Consider the following 26,795-nt stretch of genomic DNA (forward strand, 5'->3'; position numbering starts at 1 on the left):
GGCCATGGAATGAGTTCTGTGCGTGCTAAAATAATGCTAATGTAAATAGCTGCTCACATAAATGGTGATAAACTTTTCTCCTGGCTATAGAGCTGTTACCCCAGTACATACCCATGACTTACCACTAATTCCAAGCCACAGAAGTTTGCTGCCTTTTACACAGGAGCTCCAGCTGAGGAGCCACCTCTAAACTGTTACTGACCTGTGTTCTTGACATATTTGAAAAATAAACCAAACTAGGCTGGCATGGCTCTGCTGTTGTCTCCTCCTGCCTTGTGCCTATGTCACCCTGTCCTCCTTCCCCTTCTGCCTTACCCTTTCCTGTCCCCAAATTGCTGTGCTAGGCCTACAGCTGTAGGTCCCCTTGTAAAGCAGATATTGCAAGTAGTTCGCACTGTTCTTTCCCTGCTTCTAGCTGTAGACAATGGAGTTTACTGGTTTTGGAGTGGTGGAAAGTGAGAGATTTTGAAACCTTTAGATAATTACCAAGAAATCTGAGTTCTTGTAGCTCTCTTTTATCCTGGTCTACTGAAAAATTGCTTCCCTACAAGTTATCTCTCTGGCTACCCTGATGTAAAGAAGCAAAAGAGCTTTCAGTTAAGGCATTAACCAATGCACTCCTCTTCCACTCTTTTCTCTTTTCTCCTGGAAGTATGGAGCCCTACCTCATGGCTTGGTTTTCTGATTACCTGTTCTTTCCTCCCAGCCTCCTGTCCAGAAAAAAATGAAGACAAAGAGGAAAGAAGAAAATCAATAGAAAAAAACTTTATTTTACAGCTGGCTGTGAGGCTGGAAGAGGGGCTTTTGAATCTTTTACTTCCTCTCTACCTTCTGGTGGTTTTCAAAATCTTTGTCTGCCCATTACCACTTTTTCTCTCACTAAGGTTTGAGAGCTGTTCTCTAATTTATTATGCAAGTGCCAATAATGCAGTAGACTTAAATTTCTAACAATAGTGTAATTGGAGAAACTGAACTGGTTTGGGTCTTAAATGGGTTTACGGTCTTTCTCTCAGTACATCCTCCCTGGAGATTGTGGCTCTGGCATACTAGAAGATGGCGTTCCATCTTTTATTCATTCATTTCTTTATTTTAAGATTTGTTGGGAGACTGCAAAGGTGTGAAGTAAAAATGCTGCCACCTCTCCATGCTCATGAGTTGATTCTGCCTCTTCTTCAAGCTCAGAGGAGGCTATCCAGCTCTGATCAGAAGTTATAAAGCCCACTTTGCAAGGGGCTATAGTCTGCTTAGTATTTTGAGAAGCAAGGAGGACTTCCTTGGGCTCAGCACAATTCGTGAACTTTCAGAGCAGGTTCTTGGGCATGATGAATGTGTATGGATTTGTACCTATGCAGGCTGGCACACAATCTTTATATAGTCATCATTCCCTCGCTACTTTTAGTTGAAAAATTCACAGTCTAGCTACAGCATTTGTAAATATTTGACCTTGTACCCCTTTTTACATCTTCTCTCTAGCTCCTCTTAGTTGCCTGTGATGTTGTATAAGCTAGCATTTTTGTGTGCTAGATATGAAGATCTCATCTCAGGCAAATATTTGAGGATTTACTGTGACATCTCTTGTGATAATTTCTTCTCCAGTATCCAATGTTTCAGTCACCTGCTGAACTATGAGGTTTCTAAAACAGAGGCAAAATATTTTTTTTTTCTTTTTTTTTCTTCTGTCTCCTCGGGGTTCAATGGCATGCATGCCTTCTGTCCACCCCCTTCTGAGTAGTTTCTGCAGCCTCATCTCTTTTTTATTTATTAGTTTGTGCCTGTAACCTCCTGGCTATCAAGCAGCATCTCTTCTCAGTCAGGACCTGTGGGCCTGCTCTTGGGACTTTGTTATCCACCTGCAAATTGTTCTAGTGCTTTCCAGGACAGGAAAAATTTTCACTGGTAGCCCTCACTGGTACCCATGAACAAGAACAAAAGCAGACCAATACAAAACTCCTATATATGTCATTGCAGGCTTCATATATAGACGCTCTAATCCTATTTACACACACTCCTATAGATATATAGATGCTCCTACATAAATATATCATATATGTATATAGATGCTCCTGTCCTATATAGGTAGGAGTTTTCATGCAAATTCTCTCTACTTCTCCTTTAAGAAGAGAAGATGTGTTGCCTTTTTCTCTCCCCCCCCGGAAATGGAAGAGACTGGAAAACTGCCTTCCTTTCCTTTACTAAATCTGATGGTAGATAAAAGACCCTCTCTTCTAGTGCTGGGCTGTAATACTGTGTGAATTTTATATGTTGCAAAAAGCATGTTGCTGCTTTTCTGGATTTCATTATTGTACATATAAGTCACTTTCTTTTACCTTTGTGACATGGACAGATACATCAGAAACTGCAGAGTGACCTGCTAGCACTGTGGTTGTCTAATTTAGAAATAAGCAAAGATGACAGATTATGATATGCCTGCTTCAATCCACTTGCAATTCTGGCATTGCTTTGGATTATTGCGTTTGAGACTTAAGAGTACGCTTCAGGCATTGGATCTTACGGTGAGAAAGTAGTGACAGTGTTTTATTCAGCCTGTTCATCACCTTTACTTTAGTTCCCCTAGTATCCTTTACTTTAGTTCCCCTAGTATCCTTTACTTTAGTTCCCCTAGTATCCTTTACTTTAGTTCCCCTAGTATCCTTTACTTTAGTTCCCCTAGTATCCTTTACTTTAGTTCCCCTAGTATTTAAAAAGCGTACATTCCTTCTTAAAATCTTTGTTAGGTTTCATGAAGATTTAGTTCAATGACTGCCCCGCCACCACCACCAAATGCTGTGTGGGACTATTTTGTTATGGCAAGTGTTCTCTTGTTAGTGAGGAACATGAGAAACCCAAGTAGGCGCTCATGATCTCTTTGCTACGATCCAGCATGTGATGGTAAAAGCCCTTTCCAAGTACCTGTCATGTGAGAGTAAAACAAACAAAAATAAACTCCAAAATTGTAGTGATTCTTCTCAAGTCATTTGTTCTCTATGGTCACATTCAAGTTTTACAATTGCAAGCTGAATCTTTTGCTTGCTATCAGTGTTTCCTTTACTACCTTTGCCTGTGAAATGTGAATGTTCTTAACCAGGCGTTTGTCTGTACTATATGCAGGGCTGCAGCATCACCTCATACCTAGGTGCTATTTGCTAATTGGTAGATGTGCCTGATTTCTGATGCCCCCAGCCTGCGAGGGTGTATCTAGTATATTGATTGCAGTTCTCTACCCAGCCTGTTCTTCCTGCTCATTGAAGTTGCCTGCTCTGAGGTCTGTTGGTATACTGGGTTATCAGATAGATGCTCGTCGCGTAATGCCTCTTGCAGAGACTTTCCTCTTGTATTGCTTTTGCAAGACCGTGGAATACTTCCATTGCATTTCTGCTGATAATTATACCTAAATGACAAGTGTTTCAGCATATTGTGAATACCAGTTCTTAATTTTTTGCCTGTTTGCTCTGATATGTCGTCCAAGTGCATTTAATGGAGAAGAGAAAGTATAGAATGAGAAAACCCTACTCACTGGTAATAGTTACAGCCTTCCTTGACCTTATTTCCAGCCATCCATCTCTTTACTAAATAGCTTCAGCAGATGTTGTGGGGGTTTTGGGTTTTTGTTTGTTCTTTTTTTTTCTTTTTTTTTTTCTTTTTTTTCTTCTGTTGTGTTTAATAATGGTATTCTGTTTCTATTGATTTCTCAACTGTCTTGCTATAACTTTAAAGACAATATGTTTTGTCTCCTTGCTTCAGGGTAGGCGAAGCTTTAATATTTAGTACAAGGAGACTGTTGAAGAATGTAAAAGAAAAACATGGAATGAAAATACACTAAAGAAAAATAGTTGATTTTAGATACACTGAATAACTTCTATTATTTTTGTAAACTTTACAGGTAGTATTAAAAAAAGTATGCAAAAAATTATCAATTTATATTTGGCATACTGTTTTGAAGTAGTTTAGTCATCAGAATTTCTAAGAATTCTGATTATATTAATATCTTACAGCTACTGGTTGTGGCAAGTCACATTTCCTGTAGAAATTATGAGATGTTACAAAATAAGCCATAGTGCTTTGTTATGAAACTCCACTGTTTATTAATCTAAGTAAATCTAATACAAAAGTTTATTAGTACAATGAACTAAGCATCCAAAACATCCATCGTAATTTCAGTTCTGGGATTGATCCTGCTCACCGTGCGTTCAGCCGGTACCCATGGCAGTATGCATGCAGTGCCATTGGCTGTGGTTTGCCAGTACTGTGGATTAGAACTCCGAAGAAAGTGCAAGCACCGTTTCCTCTTTCACTGCATCCCTGCAAGTGATACAGCGTATCCAGGCATCAAGGAGTCACTTAACTGCAGGAGAAATAGACCTGAGATTTTGGATATAATCTCTGGGTAGTTAGTCGTGGAGTCTCCCAGACTTTCTGCGTAAATGGACAAAATTGAGAGTGCGTCTTGATTTATGGTATCACTTACGATACTTCAATGACCAATCAAAAATCCAATTTCAATGTGTCTTGACAGTTATTTTATCACTTTAGAAAAACTGTTTGTAGTTTATAAAAGGTACTTCCATGTGGCATAACACTGAGAGCATGTGTCTCTTGGTATAGTATCCTGCTGCTGACTGCAGTAAAACTAACTTGAATATTTGAACTTAAATTATTATGCTGTATGTTTCTTAATGAAGGACTGTAACTGAAAATGTTGATAATTTTCTTATGTGCATTACTTTAAACAGGAGGAAATAGAGCCATTTCCCGAGGAACGAGAGAACTTTCTTCAGCAGTTATACAAGTTCATGGAAGACAGAGGTAGGCATTTTAATCTTTGACTTGTAGAAGCTGAAGATAGATGTATTGCTTAGCAGTAGTTTAAAGAATTGAGCCTGTAAACTAGTAGCGCTTTGCCATTCAGTTTTGAAAACAATGAGACTGTATTCATCACTTCTGACTTCCCCACTATTTAGAAGATGTCTGTCACTTGACTCTTCTAAAATACAGTCACTTATTCCTGCTTTCAGAAATAAATGGGTAATACCTCCTATATCCTAGTATATTTTCTACTTTGTACTTATAGTGTGTATAATCAAACATTTAATATCCTCAATCATATTGATGTATATGCTCAGTTTAATAACTTTAAAATACTTCAGTAAAATAAAAATTAACCACCCTTCCACTTCTTAGGATTATGGAAAAAGCATTTACTTTGTGCTAATTTTCTTACGTGAATCCTGATCACTTAGATGCATGAGCATTGTCGGTAAGGTAGACTGAAATGTTTTTAAAAGGAAATGCCATTTATTATATTAAATCTTTACCAGGTATTTATACACTGCAAGAAAAGTACAGTGTCTGTGGAGGCAGAGGTGAAGGTTTTTTATATTTAAATGAGTATTATAACTAGTTAAATGAGTATCTTTTTAATTACATGTGAAGATGAGTTAAGGAACTGTTTACAAGTGATGACAATGTGGTAGCTACTGCTAGTACAGTAGCATAGGAAGTTTCATTTCTTTGAAGCATTGTGGGATTGTAGTGAAAGGAGTATGCTGGTATTTTTAGATGTAACTGTTTCAGCAGGTAAAATAAAAATATGTATAATATAGGTATCAAGAAAAGTTGCGTCATTTGTGCATGTTCAGTAATATGTGGAAGAATGCATAAGTATGAATTAAATTACAGTACTGAACTACAAGAAAAATGGGTTATTAAAGACTCCTGAGTTTGTTTAGTTTCATGAAGAGAAAGTACCAGATGCCCTGAAGCGGTCAGAGGCTGGGGTTTACAATACTGTATTAATAGTGTAGTAGTGCATATGATGTGGATTTCATGTTACTCTGAAAAAAATACTTCAAAACACTGTAATAACTGTCTTTGTTCACAGGGACTCCTATTAACAAACGACCTGTATTAGGATATAGAAATTTGAATCTCTTCAAATTATTCAGACTTGTACACAAGCTTGGAGGATTTGATAACGTGAGTATTAGTACGATGAGTATTCCAGAGCCATAAAAATCTGAGGATGCTGTTTATTTTTGTTACACATCTACTTAGTATGTTTCATTATGGCTGCATAAAATCATCCAGCATGCGTGTTTTTGTGATATTTCAAAAAATGTTTGGCTGATAAAGTTGTTACCTCAGAAAGTGAAAAGAGTCACTGCTCAATAAAATCTCAAAGACAAGTAATATGGTTTAAGGTCTGATGTGAGGCCCTTAAATCCTATCTATTCTGGGCAGTATATAGAAGAATGTGCTGGCTGGCATTAGTGGGATTGGTCTTGCAGCAGTAATTGAAACATATGGAATTCATGGCCAAGCAGATTCTGTTATTGCTTTGGACTGCTTCCCATGGATTTAGCTTGTTGGATGAGGAGGTATGTTTGTGCAGTGACACCTTTCTGATATACAGGAGAGGATCTTGTACTTGGGTATTGCAGTACATCTGCTTTACCTTCACAGATGGTTAGAAATGAGCATATCACACTGTTGCAAAACTTTTGACATCAAAGGGCATGTTAAGGACATAATGAAAGACTGGTAGCCACTGTATCTGTGCAATACTGGCAGGGCTGAATATTGTTAATGTTTTGTATGAATTTTTTCTTTCCAATTTAATTAAAATTCTAGCTCTGATAGTTAAGAATTACTTTAAATATAAAATAAAAATTATTGTACTGATGTACAATACGTACTGATTTTTTTCATCCTTGTATTTTCTTTCGTTTTATTACCACCTGGAGAGGAGAGCCTGCTCCGGCTTACTTAAATGCAGAAATGCTAAATTGCTTAAAGTAGTTACATTAGACTACAGTTTGCATTACAGTGAAGTAACTGTGTGTGTGATAGTTATAGATCAGAGGAAATGTCTTATAATTATTTTCCAAAGTTGTAAATGTTGACGAATTAGTCCCTTTTGTGTCAGTGAGTTAATTCAAAAAGCATGGCTTCATTTTCTTTAATAGATTGAAAGTGGAGCAGTGTGGAAGCAAGTTTATCAAGATCTTGGAATCCCTGTCTTGAATTCAGCTGCAGGATATAATGTTAAATGTGCATACAAGAAGTAAGTAATAAAACCATGAAGTTCGTGCTAAAACAGCATGAGAATGAACTGATGTGATCCTGTGGTAGTGGTAATATGCATAAAGTCCATAACTTTTTAGTTATAATGCAGCTTTTTAGGTTTTAAACATACTGCTCATGTTTAGCTTCGGCTAGGTGGCATGTTCTTTCTTGAAACAAACTTGCTTATCCCAAGCAATTTTTTTCTTTTAGATATCTCTATGGTTTTGAAGAGTATTGTACATCAGCTAACATTGAATTTCAAATGGCATTGCCAGAGAAAGTCACAAGCAAACCTTGTAAAGACTGTGAAAAAGAAAAAGAACTGAAGACACGTGAAGAACCAGAGCAGGATGTAAAAGAAATAAAAGTGGATAAGGAGGAGCGCAAGCAGGAGGAAGTAACACTAGTACAACAAGAAGAAAAAAAGTTAGCTGAGAATGATAATGAAAGTAAAGAAAATGATAAGCCCTCTGTTCTGGTAAAATATTTTAATGTTCATATTATAGCCTGTTTAAAAAGTTAGGTGGTGTGTTGATAACCTTGAGTTCATGTCAAGATTGACATGTCCATAATGGATTTAAAACAAGACAAAAACGTGCTGTAAACCTAACTCAAACCAACACATTTGAGCCATATTTATCCCTAGGTGCCTGTTTTAGGGGATCATGATGTCAAAATGTCTGACTTGCTAGGAAGCAGCTGCAACATTCCACTAGTTTGAGGGCCTCCCAGGTCAAATGGAGACTAATTAGTGTGCAGCTTTATCCTGACCTGGGTAATGCACGCTCACAGCTAACTACAGTGCTGATGCTTTTATTTTGCATTTAGCCATGTTTTTAAGCCCTCATAAATCTTGCGTTTATTTCTTTGCTCCAGTGAAACCAGTGAAGCTCTACAAAGACCTGGGCCATATGATGTACACAGTCATCTAATGTAGTTCAGTGGTCTAGAGAGACAAAGGTTTATAGCTTTGCAAAATCCAGTGTTGACGCAGTGGTTTTAGCAAAGGAAGTGCAGGGCGGTAAGCTGAAGTGCTGCACTGTGCAGGCTTAGCAGTTTGCTCTGGAAGCAGTGCAGCTCCTCGGGTCAGCGTTGCAACACAACTGTAATGCTTCTGCCTAACAGTGGCAGCCAGCGCACGTCTGTCTGCTGGGACTAACTCCGGGGTGAATACTGGGTGGTATTCACTGATATCTCTGAATCCTCAGTGAAAACATACCCTGTGAAGTGTTGGCCTTAGGGATTGCTTTGTCGTTCAGGTCTAAGAGCAGCATGCCTATATCATTGTGACAAAACTAGCTAGGACAGTGTCTGCAACTTCAAAGTCTGTTATGTTTAGCTTGAGATTTTCAGAAGGAAAAATAGCGGAGGTGCTGTAATTTTAGAACAAGCCCCAGACTCTAGATTTTTTTTCTCATATAACTTCAGTGTGTTTTGTCTGCCTCTTCTTAAATCCTTTGTATTTTTATTTCATCTTGGAAGTTAACTAAAGCTTTTATTATCCTAGGGAAACAAAAAAAATTTGCCAGATTCTGTGTATACTCAGCTGGATCAAGAAAAGGACTTAAATGTAATCAAAACTGAAGATGAAACCAAATTAGAAGATAAAGAGGAGGAGAAGATTAAAGAAATGGAAAATCCTACTGTAAATGCAGATGCTGAAGAAAAAGAAAAATCTGGGTAAGTTACACTGCTTATAATCAGCAAAGGCATCTGAAGTGTGTTCATTAAATTTTACTGTTGTAATTTGAACTTCAAATCAGACATCCCTGTTGTGAATTAGATTAGTATCTTCCAGACACCTGTGTGTTCCTAACTTTGTCATGGGTAGGGCCATTGAAGTTCGTGGATCTTATTTGCGGGGTGGGGGGGAGGGAAAGACATCTTAATAAGCTGAGTGAGAAAAGAACGTATAAAGCATAGGTGACTATTTGATTTAAGACAAAAATATTGCAGCCATTGCCAGTAGTATTTGTCTACTTAATTTTGGTACAAGTATATCCCAAACTTGCAGTTTCCACTTTTTGCTGTTGGACAGTGGTGTGTTGTGGGTAACATGGGAAAAGATGGAAGTACCTTGCGCTGCTTATTAACAGCTTTGCCATTAAGTAGGCATGATTCTGGCAGGAGTTTTGGAAGTAGGAGATTGAAGTAATAGGGATGCTCAGGGCCATGTAATCAATGGATGTGTGCAGGTGATCTCCCATTTCCTTTATGGAATGGGCAGGTTTTCCTGTTTCAGTGCAGAAAAACCCAAGTGTTTTTTGGCAGCCACACAAAAAATTATGAAGTTTAAAACAGTATATAGTCCCCACTAATCCCCACTGTGTTAACAATTTATATTCTTGCAATTAGGACCTTCATACAGTATGATTTCAAGTGATAAGAACACAGAAATGGCCATTACAGGTCAGATTGAAGGTCTCTTAAAACAGTATCTTGTCTTCAACAAAACCCAGTAACAGACGTTTAAGGGAGAAGCTATTACAAGAGGGAAAGCAGATAATGACACCTCCTTATACTTTCATGGCAATCTGTATATCAGGGATGAGGTTTTTTTGTACTTAATACCAGCTGTTGCCTGACCACTAATTCCCTTGTTCATTCCAGCAGTCTTTGCTATTTAGTTGATCAGCTGTCTTAATTTTCTGTCTAAATATCATTAACTCTTAATGCTTTTTCTGGCCCTTATTAAGAGTTGCGGCAGAATGACGTAGTTCAGTATATTGATTCCTGATTCATTGCTAATAGTTCTTTTTTATTTTATTAAGGGTTTTGATTTCCATATAACAGATTCTGGAAGGATCCTTCTGTAAAATTTTTTTGTCTTCCTAAATATTTTCAGTGAGATTACATTGGCAATTTCTGTAACTCAGAAATGCAGAATACAGAAAAATCAAATTTGTCTGAACTCAGTTAGAAGAGCCCATTCTCTATGGATGTGATTTCGCTTGTATCGTATGTGAATTTTTCTTTTCTAAAAGACCAGTTGCTGGAATTTATTACATTTGCCAGTTTTAAGGTGAACTAGGTGAGTTGTAATGTAACAGGTTTGCTAGAATTTCGGAATTACTGAGGACTGATTTTGCAATGATACTTTCAAAATATATAACTAAAAAAACTTTGCAGTGCTTAGAGAGTAGCAGTTTTTTTAAAGTTCCCTAAATTGTATATTTGTATATGCTTATATTTGTGACATTACTTCGTGTTTATTTATATACTTGGAAAGTACAGTGGCTTAATACTTACCATGCTGCTATAGTAAGTGGTACGTAAAATTATAAGCTGCATTTGCTTTTCAGTAATCATTTATTATGGGTTTGTTCTTTTTTTTTTAAATACTGATTCATGTCCACTTGGGTTATTTGTGACATTAAAAATGTTATGAGTTTTCTTACTTTTTATTTACGAAAACCACAAAAACCTGTAGAAAATACTATTTCCTCTTAATTTTACCCAATTCATCTGATTGTAATTGAGTGAGGAGTTCTCTCTCTACTTCTCTTCACTCATCCAGTAAAAACTTCTAACTAGTATTTTGCTATTGTGATTCATGAAAGATTGTAACGAGTTGCTTAGAATAGAAAGCGTAGCTCTAAAAATAGAGGTAGGTGGTGATGTGGTCATTGCTGGGGATATGCTTCAAGTAATAATTTAACAAAAATGAAACATTTGTAGCAGTTAATAGTCTGTAAGCATTTATAAGTAGTAGTAGTGTAGTAGTGCTGCTAGTACGATTCCATACTTCCCTCAGAGATTGAGACGAAGTACAAAATGCACTTGTATCAGCTTTAAAAGTTTTTTTTAATATGTCACTGTCATGCTAAATGCTAAAAAATGTTTATAGTATTTATACCATAAAGGCATAAAGGGTTTTGTGAGCCTGGTGTGCTGGTGGGGATGTTGTACTAGACGTTGTACTCCCCCTGTTGCCAACTGTATGGGTTAGAAGTGGAAAAGGTTATACAGAGGTGGAAATGCTGTAGTTTCAGTTTTTTGTTGAACTGAAATGCAAAATGAAAAATGCATTTTTGGAGGTGGAAAACTAATCTCACACACACACAAAATACCCCAAATACAATCAAAATAGATCACCGTGGACTGAATTTTTGTCAGTGTATTTAAAATATATTCCTGCAACTTTTTTTAAGCTATGGACTAACTGTCTTTCACAGTTCTAATCGGTTAGCCAAACAAATGAAATCTAATATTATATAAGGCAAACTTGTAGAGTTTGCTGTTTGAATTTATGTCTATAGGACTTAAGGCATCTTCATGTAGCTTATTTGTGTATAGACACAAGGAACCAAGAGGACAGAAAAACTGGGTTTCTTCTTGCTGAATTTCTGTTGGGTGGATTGAATCTAGTTCCCAGCTTCCAGATCTCGGGAAGTACTACTGGAAGCCAGGGTTGTTTATTTTCCACAGGTTTTATTTGTCTGTGCAATCCCATGTGTCTCAACTCTTTGAGATTGCTATCACTTGAATCCTGTGATCCCTTCTGCACAGACTTTAACAATATGATGAAGAGGAAGAAACGCTGAATATGGTTCTCATCCTTTCTTCCCCAGAGTGCCTGTTTCTTGCCTGCTTTTGTATCCGTGAACACTGAGAATAGAAATTCAAAGGCGGCTTGCCCCTTATTCTCTACATGCTTTTCTTGTTTTTTCTGTGGCTAGTGGGAGATGCATATGCTAGATACAGTTTTGGGCAACTTGTAGTCATAAAAACAGTTTTAAAAAGCCAGTAATGTGTTATTTCTCACTGGCCTGTCCTAGAGAGATCTTTACAAATATGGCTTTGTAAACCCATGCTTTTCCCTAACGTACAAGAGTATTCGTTCTTAGTCAATGAATAAACAAGAAAGTTTAAAATCCTCCTTATTTTGAAGTTCCTGCTAACTTCGTGCTGTAGAAGTAATGGTCTTCAAATGTAGCATTGCATAGTTGGTAAAATTTTCCTTTGTAGCATCTAACATTAGCTGTTGTAACTATTTAAAGACTTGAGTCAAAGCCAACAAATTGAGAACAGAGGGGCTTTTTGACACAGTGAACAATGGAGACAGTTGAACATGTTCCCAAGAGACTGAGGCCAGGAGCCTAGCAGAATTTTTAAAAGGTGTGGGGGTTTTAATATAAGGTAATAAAATAAAAAGTAAGTCTTTAAAAATTTCATAATAGATACAGTTTGTGAACTGAAGTGTAGGTTAATTGCTAGTTAACCAATACTAGTAATTTATTTTTTTTTCTCCAGATGATTAATGCAACGCCAAGGGTTTTTCGTTGGTTTGCTGTTTGTTCAGCTTTTTTTCTTTTTTTAACACTTTGCTCTAAAGCACCTGGGACAGGCCACTGCCAAGAACTTCATACTGGACTGAAAGATTAAGTGCTCAGAATCCAGATAATAATTTTTGCTTGCAAACAAAAATATGCATCAGAGTTGCATATTGGTAGTATTTAGATTTTTTTGAGGTGACCAGGCAGAATACTTTGAAGTAATCCCAGTTACAGTTCAGAAAGATTGCAAGAGGCTTTATTCTTGTGTTTTCCTTTTTTTTTGGCTGAGGTGCTGCCTTAACCCTAACCCCAGGAGGGGCTGCCATCTCTGGATCCTTACCTTGCCCTTTCTCACCAGGCTGTCATTTTCAGTACTCATGAGTGGTTCTTACTTGGTCTATAAAACTTCTTGGATTTTTTTTTCTTCTTGAAAACTGCCTGCTTTTTTATTTCCTCCAAGGAACGCATGAACAAATGGTCTTAAAGAATACTTTAGAAATCTAAACGTTTCTGGTTGTCTCATACTGCCAGTTTCGGTCTTCATGGTATGGTTTTCTGGGAATTGGTACTGTCATATTTTGACAGTATCAAAAGGAGAAAACGCTACACCTCTTTGGCTAATAATCTTGAATGGAGTTAAACCATTCATTCACGTGCAAGGGAAAAATCTTAATCTTAGAGCTGTTGTATACATTGTTACGTGCAGTAATTGCATTTCACCTCCTATAAGCAGTAGGGGGGAGCTGGGAATAATAAAAACAGTAGTTGAGAACTAGGTTAAGATGGGCATTGTTTCGCATCAAGGGTTTTACTAGCGTTTATTACCCTTGTAGGGTAGGGTGACTACCTGCTGTGCCTGTGTTTGCAATGGCTTCTATTTGTACAAGAGTTAAATTTTCTGGAAGCACTTGATGGGGATTTTCTGAAAGCAGTTTACAACGGGATTATGTAATAGACAGAAGCTCCATTTCACATATGGGAGATAACAGATTGGTAGAGGCAATGTTTTCTTCAGTTCCTTATCTGTTAAAATGACATATCAAAGCTTTATGGTGGTGAATCTAAAATGGTAGCCGGAAGGTTAAAATGTTTTGGAGTGAAGGAGATTTGATACACAAGGCATATCTTCTAGCTTCTGGATTAGTGTTGAGAGCTATATATTGAGATAGCTTTCTCCAGCCTGATTCAGGTTTATGTGGAATTGATTAGATTGGGAGAAGGGAGAGAAGTGTGTCGTGTTCATTGCACAGTTGGTGTGAACATCTGCTCTGAATCTTAGACTGTTGGTGTATATGCAAAAAAAAAAAAAAAGATTTTTAAGAAACGTACTTAGGTAGTTTCATTTACAGGATCGTATTTCTATGCTCTTATTTGTGATGTGTGTTCTATTTATATATTCCAGCTGCCTTTGTATTGGGAGGGAAGTTCTTCTATAGTCACATTTTCAGAAACAGTCTAATCAATTTATTTTTTTCTTAATACAGAACATGCACTGATACATAGATAGACGTGTGGATTGCTTTTCATACAGCAATAAGCTGCTAATCACACAGTAATAAAGTGTAGAGTGGCAGTGTAAATGTACCAGTCCTGTGTGTGCATCACGTTGAATGGAAGGGAGTCATCTTTGATGTGGAAAAAGTGGTTCTGTCATCACGTTTTACATAGCTTATGGTCACTAACGTGGTTAACAACCATGGTAGCTGTCACTGAGACTTATGTGCCTGGGTGAGCCCTTAAACTTTCATCCAATACTAGATGTTTTCAGGCTGAGTGTGAACCAGTGCCATAAAAATGAAAAGTGCTGTACTCCTCAGGCAGACTTCTGAACCATCCCTTATCCTTTTCAGGAATGTTTCCAAATACTTAAAAAAATAATAATTGTCTGAATGATTAGAAGCAATAACATGAGGTCCTTTCATTTGTCTTCTCTGTAGCAGCAGAGGAAAACACTGGGTACATGCTTCCGTGGTTGAAGTGTACTGCACTACCCTGAGATGGGATTCAAATCAAGTTAGTGTCTTTCCCCTTCCCTCAGAATGATGGACCATAACTGTGCATTTATTCAGATTTTCTGTGTGTGTAGGCAGAAGTCTTTGGAGCTTTTATTTTTAGGTCTTCTTTGCAACTTCAGAGAGAAGACAAACACTGGTGTATTTTGGGGGTTTTGTCATTTTATTTAACTACAGATGAGATTTTAGTGTCTTGGCATAAATATAGATCTTAATGGCCTCTCTGCCTTAAAACTTAAGGGAATCTTAATACAGCTGTGATTGAGAAAGTGAGGCTATGAAGGAGACTTGACATCTTCTGTATTATGTGAAGCAGAGGTTAAATAATGCTCTAGGATGAGAAAAAGGGAAAAAGGAGGGAAACAAAAATAGAAGCTAATTGCTAAACTTGAAGTGTCAATTACACTGGCGTTTATTTCTGCTAGTGGTTCAATTAACTGTAATGACTTAATTGAACCAATAATTGAAATAATCTTGCTTCCTCAAGTTTTAGAATAACCCCTGAAAAAAAATAATCTTGCATTTGCCATCTCACCTGCTGTGCGTGCCAGCATGGTGTGTCAGGGGAAGCGTATTGGAGTAGGGTTAGGTTTGCTGCAGAACGGGGATCCTAGGAACCAGACCTAATGCTCCACATCACAACCCGTCTCAGGTGTCACCCGGGCTTTGTGACAACGGGTGTGTTTAGTGCCAGAGACTGTGGGTTGAAAGGCGTTTGCATGATACTGCAGTTCCTTTAGTAGTGTAACAGCATGCACTGTTTCATCTGTTAACAACATCTATTCATTGATACACTTACCCTTATTATGGGCTTGTTGGTGTTAAATCTTTATATTGACTGAGAATTGCCTGCCCTAAATGTATTTTTGAACACTTGCGGTATTTTCAGCCTTTTAATGATTTCACAATGTCCTTTGTAACTAATGATAAGTAATATTTGTATGATCTAAACGTTTTAATGGTTTTACTTCATTAACAGATATTTCTGCATTTAAATTCGTTAATTTCCTGCTTCTGAAGGTTTCTGTTCCCATTGTGTGGGAGATGGTGGGAGGACATTCTTTAGTCTGCAGTTATCACTGGAAATGCTTTAGAATCCTCGTGATAAGCTTTCTGGTGGTGCTTTGGTTTCTGGAACACAGTTACACTTGTATTGCTGTGTCTCCTGTACAGTGTGCACGCACATCTGCTGCTGTCTTGTTTCATCAGCTGCTGCTTGGGTTGTTCAGGTTGTTGCAGCTTTGTGGCAAATATTGGTTGGTACTGTTTTTAAGTTAACAGTTATTATCTGCTGCCAAGAGGCTTGTTTGTTTATTTATTTCTTCCCCTGCCCCCAATGGGATTTTGACTAAACAGCATTAAAGGAAATCCGATGTTCTCATGCATCGGATGTGGACAAATGAGGTTATGACTGTGCATGCTGGCTGGCTACAATCACAATTTTCTCTTACAAACCTCCATTACATGACAGTTATGGCTTCTCTTCATCTTCACTGCCAGGTTTGAGCTTATTTTATGGCCTTGTAAAATAATATCTTTTCTTCCTTGCAATCACTGGAATATGTTTCGGGTTTGGTTTGTGGGACTTGTTTGGGTTTTTTGTTTGTTTGATTGGTTTTTTTTGTTCAGGAGCTATACGAGTATGTTGGAGTTTTTTCTGCTTGAAAATGCTGAATGTTCTCTGCTTTTGTTTGGTTTCCTAAACTCTCTGGCTTATGATTGCTAAACAAATTGCTCCTTAGAACATTTTTTAATTGCAGCCTCCTCTACTTCCATTTTGCTTTTGCTTCCTGACATTCCCTCCGTGTACAGTCTGCTCTTCACATCTACTTGTCCATCCAAGTTACTCAACTTCACAATGAGGGTTTTACACCTGTCTTCCAGAGAAGTTCTGGTATTGTCATGGTGTCTTTGTAGAATATCTGTTGGGACACCAAGAAAGCCATAAAGTGATTAAAGTGACAGACTCCAAACTTGGTCGGTTTCTAAAGAGCCACTGGCACCATAATTGCCAGTGTGTGGAAAATCCTGCATCTCCCTTATAGTCATGCTTTTCTTTGCAGACAGCGTTCACGGACTGTGACAGTAGTTCTTGGGGGGGCGGGGGGGAAATCTGGCCAAATTTGGTTCTTCACAGTTTTGAAAACTCTTGTTAGTAATGGCAAATCACAAGCTCATCTTGTTCTCAGAGCAGTGGTGGCTCTGCTCTTGATGGCAAGGTTTTTTTAGTTTTTGTATGGTAATAACTGTTAAGCTGAAGTTAGCTAGGAGTTTCGATTTAGTGCAGCAGAGAGTATAATTTAAATTACTGGTTGGTGCTTTCTGTTGTTAGCTGTGGAATTCTGTTCAGGAAGTTTGCATCTGAGTCTTTGGGGACCTTTACTCGTGATTTCTTTGGGAAGTGAGTTTTGCCATATGATGTATAGTGGAGATGAAGTGAGTTCATTCATTTATGTTGCATTTTTAAGTCTGGTGGTTTTAACTTCACTAGCAAAGTAGCCCACTGAAAGTATATGCTAAATGGAAAATCTTAGCCTTCCAGAACAAAACTGTCTGGTCCATGCCATGTATACCTGAATAGATGTATCTTCTGTGATTGATTTGATTTAGTTAATACACCAACAGAGGGAATTTTTAGCATTTATCTTGTGCTGTATGCACACATATATATGTATTTATATATTTTTGTGTGCGTGTGTATATATATGTGGCAACATTCATTCCTGAAGTAATTTTATTAAATCAGTTGTGTTTACACTACAGTTGAATTTAGATTATTGTTGTGAATCCTCTTTTGCCAGCTAATTAGGTAATAATACTGCAGTTTTACTTCTACAAAGAAGCATTTGAATAATTAAAATGACATTTGATCCTTTCTCAGAGATAAAGTAGCTTGGTTTATCTGTGGTTTTTTCTACTGAAAATTTCGTGGAAAATTTTAGATTATTAATACAGACTTTTGTATTTGTGGGGTTAACGTAAATATTCGTGTGAATCAGACTTGGAGCAGCACTTCTCTTTTCTTACTCAGTCTGTAATACATCCAAACACATCTGTTCCACATCTCAGTTTTTTAAATTATTAGTGGTCTGTGGTTATTGTGAATTTACTAAGTGGGCCTACTCTGTTCTGTATTGCACGGTGTGGGATTAGAATGATGTGAGGGCCATTAATACTGTTTTGTAAAGCTATTTAAGATTAAAAGGTATATTTTCCCTATTAACTTTTGTAATGTAGGTCTGCCTCTTTAATCTGGTTGGAGAGAATTTTCAGAACACCGAGCAGCCTATAGCTGCCATTGACTCAGACTAGCAAGATTTGTGGATTCTGAATGCTTCTGAAAATTGGTCCAAATATATAAAAATGTATTCAAAATTAGCTTCTGAAAACAGTGAACACCTGCTTGTGTATTTATATAATAATTAAATGCAAGTTTCACTTATATTTAGAAGACTTTTAGCATAATTGGCAAGGAATGAGAAGGTCATAAATCAGCACAGGTTGCTTGATTTGCTAAATAATCTCACATAAGGTCGGTTGTCTTTGCCTAAAATCTGGTTTTGGTTGCAGTCGTTTCAAGGTGTTGAGATAAAGATTATTTTTTTAGAATAAAGGAAGGATCTTTCGGGGAAGTGAGTTTCAAGAAGCACTTGTAAAACTTGTAGTTTGAAAAATGGAATTCGGGGAACTTTATTGAGAAGGATGAGTTTGAACTGAAAAAATGATATTTAAACAAAGGGACTGCATGAAAAAATCATATAAAGATGAGTTTGAACAACTTCTGCTCATACAGATTTTGATGGATTATTTTTTTTTTCTTTTAGTCAAGTCATTTTTGCACCTTACGTACAGTCACTGGATTTTGTGTGTATTGCTATATCCTATTTTGCTGATATTACTCGGACGTAGTGCAGTTTCACATATTTGGAGCCTGCTGTTTCCCAGTCTCTAATGCATCCACAATATTTATCAATATATGTGGTTTGGAACTGAAAAGCTTATGAAGTATCTCGTATTAACTCTACAATTTTTTAAACCTTTCAAGAGATGACACGAATAAGGAAGAAGATGAAGATGAAGAAGAAGCAGAGGAGGAGGAAGAGGAGGAGGAGGAGGAAGAAGACAACAATAACAATGAGGAAGAAGAGTTCGAATGCTATCCACCAGGCATGAAAGTCCAAGTGCGGTATGGAAGAGGGAAAAATCAAAAAATGTATGAAGCTAGTATTAAAGATTCTGACATCGAAGGTGGAGAAGTCCTTTACTTGGTGCACTACTGTGGATGGAACGTGAGGTAACTTGAGTTTTAGTTAGTGATTACTTCTTGAATTACTTCTAAAATACACTTGTGTATTTTAAAAACTAAATGAATAGCCATCTGGAGTCCTAAACTTTCAGTATTGGTGTTCCGTGAAGGTCATTGAACTGTATGAAACTATTAGATTTTTAACACTGTATACATGCAGTACTTAAGTTACTTAGAAAATCATCTTAAATGACTTGTTCAAAGAAGGCTTCCTTCATTCCCCATCTTATTTTTAGATCTCTCCATACGACAAGTGATAGCTCACTCTCTCTCAAATTCCTCCTCTGGCTCTCTTAAGCCAATTTTATTTTGTACAATATTTGAATAGTGCACTTAGCTGAGTCTATATACACACTCTTCTCAGCAAAGCAGAGGGTGCACTAGCAGTATGGTATTTAAGAAGAGAAGCACAAGATTCTTAGTGGCAAATTAGCGCCCAGCAGATAATTGCATTTCATTCAGATCCGATTTCCACCCCTCCCTGCCCCTCCTTCCCCCCCATGGCTGCTTCAGGCTTCCAAACAAGACTCTTCTTAGCCTAGTGGCATCTTATGCTTTTCTTAATATTTGCAGAAGTATATGCTTTTTATTGTCTTTAACACAGCGTTAATAGAAGTATTAATATATTTTTGCCATTTCAGACCACTTTTTTTGCATTTTAAAACTTGAAGCAACTCTGAAAACAGTACAGAAAACTAAAGCTTCTGAGTGGCTTTTAAGCCAATTACGAAGTCTCCTGCTTTTTTCCTCAGTTTCAATTTACCTGCTCATTGTCCTCAGCTGTCATCTTTTAAGCTTTATTACTGTGTTTATAGATACTAGGAAAAAAAAAATAGAGTCTGAGGATAATCTGTTGTATTTTTTATTTAGTTATTTTTCCTCTTCTGGAAAATCTGAGGCTCTTGTGACCTTCTGTCATCTGGATTTGGATTATCATCCTATCTCTGACCAAGAGGGCAGGACAAATCCCATTTATTCAGTGTTAGCAAGATCTGCTAGCAAAGGTCACAATTACAGAAGCATGATACTTCTCTCCCTCCCTTGAATAGACCTCTTTGCATCTAGGCATGGTGATTTCTAGGACCACTTAAGTTGCGGTTGAGGAGGAACATCTTGATATTGCTGGTTTTGATATCGATCTTTTGTAGAATTTTATTCTACATATATGTTGATCTACAGGAATATGATCTTTCACATAAACTGTCTTCAGACAACATTTGTAAGCGTAATGGGCTTACGAAGTCAAGACACTAGGGGAGAAGCAGTCTGCTCAAGGTGGTATTTGGAATGTGACTAACGTTTTGATCATTATTGGGGAAGACTTCTTTAGGAGCTTAAGTGGCTGAAGTTTGCATCCCACTTGCTGAGGATTACTGTGTACCGTCTCAAGAGGTTTCTTGCTTGTAGACTCTTGTTTTGGAATTCACATATAAACATGCAAGTTATTTTCTTTTTGAGTAAATATTATGCTATTATACATGCTGTGAAGTGAGATGATCAGAGTTTTATCTAAGCAATACCACTTTAAATCTGAAGAAATGAAAAGTCAAAAATGAGCCTTCACCTTGGAGATCCCAGCACCCTCGTTCTTAAAGGAGAAATCAAGATTCTGTTTTTCGAATTCTGCGTTTTAAACAAATATGTGAACTGATATCAGAGGCATTTTTTCAGTGACTAGGATATATTTGATAAGAAAAACATTTTTAGCAAACTTGCACTCATTTGAGAGCTGAGGGGAGTTGTTTGATCTTTCTGGCAGCAGGACTTGCATTTATATTCCTATTTGGTGCTTCAAAAGAGCCCTCTGAAAGGGGCTGGAAGAGTAGCGTTCTTCACTGAAAAAGATAGCAGTGATTGAGATTTAGCTATGGGACTGCGTGTGGACTCTGCAAAATGTAGATATTTTTTAAAATTCAAGTAAAATTACTTAAGTTTTTTGATTTGACAGTAAGACTGGCTAAGCCTGAGCTTAAGGTGGCATCTAAATGCTTTGATATTTTAGTGTTGTGAAGACAAGTCATGTATTATGTAATAACTTGATTTGGCTTTTAGTCAGTTACAACCTGGAAAAATAACTGCTTTACTTGGATAGGTAGCAATTCCCTCCTCTCCCTATTCATTGTAGCTTACTTGTAGTGTTTAGCAGGGACCTGATGTTACAGGTCCCTGTAGCATCAGGTCATGGGATGCACTGAACTAGGATTTTCTAACCATCTAGGATTTTTTTAATTCTGTCATTCTCCCACCCCTTAAAGTTGACTTTCTTGTTTCCCATTTTGGTCAGTACCCTATTTAGTGGCCTATTCTTTAAACTCGTAAGTCTGAGCAGGAATCCTAAATAACTACTAATGTTTCTTATTGCAAGGTAACTTCAGTATCGGTCTGGGATTCAGAATAATAGTGTGTGTGTGCGCGCACGCGCATGCACACACGCTTTGGGTACTTTATATGGAATTTAGTAAACTTGGTATTCATCTTTGTAGTTTCTTTTAAATGCTCTGGAACAAGTGACACTAACCACTGTGGAACTTTTTTTTTTTTAAACAGTAAATAGAAAATACAGAAATGGAAATGTTCAAGACCAGGCTGGATGGGGCTTTGAGCAGCCTGGTCTAGTGGAAAGTGTACCTGCCCATGGCAGGGGATTGGAACTAGATGATGTTCAAGGTCGCTTCCAGCCCAAACCATTATACAATTCTGTGATTCTTAACAGCATTGTACAGCTGCAATACTTTATGGTATAGGATCTTATTGTTAGCTCCTGAGATTCAGGTGATATGTGTCTGACAAAAGTAACAAATTGTAGTGTTCAGTGGAGCCTGACTTGTAGTGAAAAGGAATGGTAAAAATCTCTACCCTGTTAAAGAGAAATGTTTTTAAGTTACCACATGTTAACCAGAAAAAGATTATGAGAGAAAATGTGTTTCTTCTAACAGGACAGTCATATTCTGAATTATGTATGCTTTATATGAAACTAAAACTTCCCTGGACCCTACAGTGCTATCTCCTTCTGTCATAATTTTAATTTTCCGCTGCCAGTGCAAAGAAAAGTTCATTATTAAGTGTTTGAGGTGCATTTCTTCTGCGGTATGTTCCCAGTAATTAAAGACAGAGGGTGCATATTCAAAAAGAGTTTAGGTTGTTTTAACTCTGTGTGTTGTATGGTACAATATCACAAGACATGTTATTCTTGAATGTTTCAAGCGCTTAAAACTAAGATGTATTATTTTCAACATTACTTTCTTCAGAAATCTGAATGTGGAAGTGCTAATTTCTGTCTCTGTTGAAGCTTTAAGAATATACAAATTTTGTACTTCGCAGTCAACCACTGAAATTAAAGGAACATGGCTAGCCAAATTTCAGGTTCTTGACTGTAGTGTGTGTCGTGGGTGGGAGAATTATTAAAAACTAAATTAAAAAAAATCAGAGTCCTCATCTAACGTTCCAATATTTAGTTATAAGACTAAATTTCCTCCTTTCTTTGATCACAGCCAAACAAAACATTTTATTTTTCCTTGTTAGCAGATACAGACAGTATACTGGAGCTTTTCAGTGAATTTGCCAAGGCTTGCTAGTTCCTTGAGGTCACTTACCTTCCTGAGAAAGTGTGGTACCTTTGCTAGTATAAATCTAGAGACTGGAAAAGTACACTTTCTTTCTTCTTTCCCCTCTGGTACTTCTGTGGAGGGTCGAGTATGCAATTTCTGAGAGTATGTTGAGTTTTATTTTAGCTTGGCATCAGTACATATGGATGTAATAGAATCAGTACGTGCTCTTATGCAAAGTCCCAGTTATTTTTTCTACTATGTAGCTATTCATATAATTCTTCCTCTTTTCCTTTATTCCTTCCTTCCAGTTCATATCCACCTTTCTGGCAGGCATTCATTTTAACCAGTGAGGCAGAAAAGCGTCTCTCTGGGTTATCTTTGTCTTCATTTTGTTAAGGCAAAGGGGATGTTTCTTCTGAAGGCATTCCAGGTTTTCACATGAAACCTTTTTTAAAAAATAGGTAAATAATAGCTTCTTACTAAATCCTTCCTCTTGGTTCTCAAACAAGTCTGTGCAAACTCTTTTAGGAGCACTTCCGCATCGTACCTCCTTCTTCTCCACACCTAGCTGCTTGCTTTAGGGAGTTGAGGACAGCAAGTGTGGAAGATGGTGCAGCAGTGAAACAAACCAGGCCTTCTAGAAGAACATACTACTTGTAATGAGAGCTGAAGAATTTATTTCGTAATGTTTTTAGTTTTCTTTTGTTTTGTGAACAGGCTGTCTAAAGCAAGATTAGTGATGAAGTAAGTTTTTCTATTTTAATAAGGTGCAGTTCTATAAAGAAAGGCTCTAGTCTGAGTCATATACACTGTTGAGATGCAGCTTGGCATCTGGTGCACCGAACAGCTTTCAGGGCGCTTCTCTGTCATGCGGTAGAGGAAAATGTAATTTAGGGTCAGGTTGTCAGCTGCGGCTTGGGATGTACCGCTTTTACAGGATCTTTTTCAGTCTGGGGTCCAAATGTCACAGGTTTAGGCATCTGATGTGTGAGTAGTGAAAGGAACTGTACCATGCAAAGGTGTGAAGTGTGGGCATCTCATTCCCTGGAGAAGATCCAAGATTTCTGTGATGCTGGGCCTCCTTGTGGGGTCTGACTGCTGTTACAGGTGCAGTCAGGAGTAGAGCAGGATTTGTTCCAGCCAGGAACTGTGGCTGTCACACATAGGTTTTCAGTTTGTGCTCCTTGAGATGAGGACTTGTGACCACTGCTGCTGATATGTAACATTTGTCAAGGCAAATGCCCTGTGGCATCTACAGATACTCTCTTAAGATTCTGTATGTCCTCTGTCCTTCGGTACAGTATGTCCCCTAGTCTTATCAGCTGTCGCCCCAATGGGCACTGTGATTACCTTGAATCACAGACAGTATGTACACTGCACAGACTTTGCATAAGGGGAAGATTGTTTTCTTACTGGAAATGGGTAGAATGAGTGAATACAAATTCTGTGTTATAGCAACATGCTTGAGGCAGAAAGGACACTGTCAAAATAATTGATTTGCACCGTGTATTTGTCCAGTCCTAATGCTGTTTTCCTGCATGCTTTTAGACCTAATGAAATATGTGGGTTGCAAAGTCCATTTGGCAGTCTACTTAGTGGTATTCCTTTTGGAAAGCATGACTTTGACTTGTAGAAAGATTACTTCAAATAGGGTTTCCCATAGTCTCACAGAATATGGGATTTTTCCATATTGGAAAACTCTGCAGAGTTTTATTTCAGGGTTGGAGAGAAATCTGAGCCTGTTCACCTACGTGTCACCTGATAATAGTACAATTACAGCTGTATCTGCAGCAGTATAGGTAATCTTGGCATATTGTAGTCTGCACGGTCTGCTACTAGACTTTGATTTTTATTGCCACTTGGAGGGGAAAAAACATCAATAAATTGTTTTGGAAAACTATTTTTCAGAGACTACTGCTACTCATTTTTCACTATATTATTATGTGAAATTTAAGTTAATAAAATACAGTATTTAGCTTCTGGAATCCCTTGCATAGATCTTAACTTAGAGTATACAAGAAAGCAAGTTAGAAACCTGGATGTTTTGCTCTAGTGCTGTTTAATTTATGTGTCAATATTGTAGATATAATTGGTAGTAGTTGCAAAGAAGCTGAATTGGGACTGTGTCAGCTGTTGTTGTGTATATCAAAATGGTAGTCAAGTAAGCCCAGCTGGAAAGCCAGCATGAGTGTATTGTGCTCAGCTCCATCTTGTACTAGTTCTCTCGGTATGTGTGGTTTGGGGGTTTTTTTGTTGATTTTTGTTGTTTTTTTTTTTTCTAAAGTTGGTTTCTTCCCCTCTGTTTTCCTGTTTACCCAGGGGGATCAGAATTTTTGTGGCTGTACATTGAGGCAAAAGTTAATACATACTAATTTTTAACTGACCTATTTCTTATTCAGACAGTTCTTGAATTCACAGTTGAAGTAGGACAGCAGATTATGCTTATTGGGAGTAAAAAAATTGTTTTAATTGATTCTTGAGTTTTTTTTTTTTTTAATATACAATGAAACTGTCAAGTACAATACCATAGTTACAGTATATTCTTACTAAGAATGTACTTCTCTTTGGATTTGTATTTAACAGGTCTAGCCTTGGATAAGACGACACCTGTTGTTAATATCTTGGTGCTATTTAGTATGTTTTTGTGTAGTATCATTTTGATATAAAATGGAAACCTTTAACTGAAAAGAAGTTGAAAAGTGTTAGTGTTAAGTTAGTGACTGATTTTGCAGACGCTCAGGCTTGAAAGATTTTACTTTTGTTAACTGGTCACATCTGATGTAGTTATGAGAATTTATTTTATTGTTACAAAGTATACCTCTTGGAGACCCATACCAAATTATCATTCTGGTAGGTTGTTTTACCTGTATATGTGGATTTCCTGCTGTTCAGTGCAGACTGGAAAAATACCAGCTTTCACTTTTACGCATCAGTGTAAAAAAGCCTTCATCCTATATTTCACAGCATATGAAGAATTGAACCTTAGCTGAAACTTCACATACTGAAAAGTACACAAATGACTTCTTTATTCAAATTCCAATTCAGTTTTATATGGCTAATAATTTTCTTTTTCCTCTATTAATTTCTCTTATGATGTTGTGATTTTTCTGCCTAAACCATAAACGTGTACAATTTTTTTTTGCTTTTAGGTATGATGAATGGATAAAGGCAGACAAGATAGTGAGACCAGCTGATAAAAATGTACCAAAAATTAAGCATCGAAAGAAAATAAAGGTAGTTTCTAAACCTTTTTCTCCTTTGTTCCCCCCAAGTTTGGCTTAATATATTCTTAAGTACTCCCCCCTCCCTTTTGATTGGCCTATAAATGCTTGCCAGTAAAAGTGAGTTCCTAGCCTTTTGGGAACTAAAACTTTTTCCATCATGTTTTTGTTTTTGTTTGTTTTTTCGCTTCAGGGTGGGGAGGGGAAGCTTCTCTTTCCTTCTTCTCAGTATTTTTTAATGTAATTTATGTACGCGTTTATAGAAAACAAATGAGAAGGATCCATTTTATCATCAGTGGTGGGAGCCACCTCGGGCTGTGTGTGAAATTTGGGAGCACACTCTGCTGATTCTGGAGGGTGAACCTGTGACTAGTCCATATGTGTGTGACTAGCATTTCATAGCATTTCTTTCAAAATTCATTCTTTTAAAACTGATATTTAGGCTTAGGTTATGATACATTCCTTGGGCAATGGGATGCAAGGAAGCTTTCCTTTCTGCCACAGATGTCAGCACTCTTCCTGTCATAGTCGTACACCGCCCCCCCCCCCCCCCCCCCCCCGTGGTACCTCTGGAACCGGAGTTTTGTTCTAGAGCTCCCTGCACAGGGTGTCATAGCGCTGCCCTGCCACTGCTGAGCCTGGCATCCTGCAGTGCCACTGCTCCTACAGCGCCAGCTGTGTTTGCTTTCCCTTGTGTTTTAGTGTTAACAAAGTTCCTGTCTTCGGTATAAATGTCTTGGCATGGACTGTAGAAAAGCATTGGTAATCTTTTAAACAAAGAGGAAAGCTTTCCTTTACTGGTTGAATACTTAAGATAACTGTAAGCATTGCTTAATTGTAATCTATGTTAAGATGTATGCTCAAATGAGAAGAATTTTTAATCTTTCCTTTCACAGAATAAAACTGACAAAGAGAAGGAAGAGAAGTATTCTCCTAAAAACTGTAAATTGCGACGCTTGTCAAAACCACCCTTTCACACCAGCACATCACCAGAGACTGGGTCCAAACTTGACAGCACTGAAGCCAAAAATACTGAACAAGCTCCAGTTAAATCAATAGAAATTACTTCTATCATTAATGGGCTACAAGGTATCGTACTTAAACTTTTTCTAATTCTGGAAATGGCCTTTAAACAGTAGTAAATGACAGTGTATAACAACTGTACACTTGAGGCTGTCTGGCTAATTATAACATTGTCTTCAAAAATAACTGTTGAACAGAAGCATTATTCATAGTGGATTCAGTGTATGTTAACAGTCATAAAAATTACATCCTTTGTTTTGCCATCCTTTTTTTGGTTTGATAGAAAGCAAAGCATTTTTGCTTCCTATCTTATTTCTGAATTTTTAATTTTTGATTTGTGTAACTTT

At 37.4% G+C, this 26,795-nt stretch overlaps 1 protein-coding gene across 2 annotated transcripts in view; it reads left to right on the plus strand.

Moving 5' to 3' along the window:
* Positions 1-26,795, plus strand: part of ARID4B (AT-rich interaction domain 4B) — a 95,602-nt gene that overhangs the window by 54,971 nt on the left and 13,836 nt on the right. Inside the window, exons 12-19 of one of the 2 annotated variants that reach the window (XM_054194113.1) lie at positions 4,731-4,803; positions 5,879-5,973; positions 6,963-7,060; positions 7,273-7,540; positions 8,570-8,742; positions 18,396-18,644; positions 25,354-25,438; positions 26,322-26,514. In XM_054194113.1, coding sequence (XP_054050088.1) covers positions 4,731-4,803; positions 5,879-5,973; positions 6,963-7,060; positions 7,273-7,540; positions 8,570-8,742; positions 18,396-18,644; positions 25,354-25,438; positions 26,322-26,514 — 1,234 coding nt within the window. The remainder of the gene's footprint in view (positions 1-4,730; positions 4,804-5,878; positions 5,974-6,962; positions 7,061-7,272; positions 7,541-8,569; positions 8,743-18,395; positions 18,645-25,353; positions 25,439-26,321; positions 26,515-26,795) is intronic. The other variant, XM_054194114.1, reaches the window with a different exon arrangement.

The sequence above is a fragment of the Rissa tridactyla genome, chromosome 3 (assembly GCF_028500815.1).
Source record: "Rissa tridactyla isolate bRisTri1 chromosome 3, bRisTri1.patW.cur.20221130, whole genome shotgun sequence".
Classification (NCBI taxonomy): domain Eukaryota; kingdom Metazoa; phylum Chordata; class Aves; order Charadriiformes; family Laridae; genus Rissa; species Rissa tridactyla.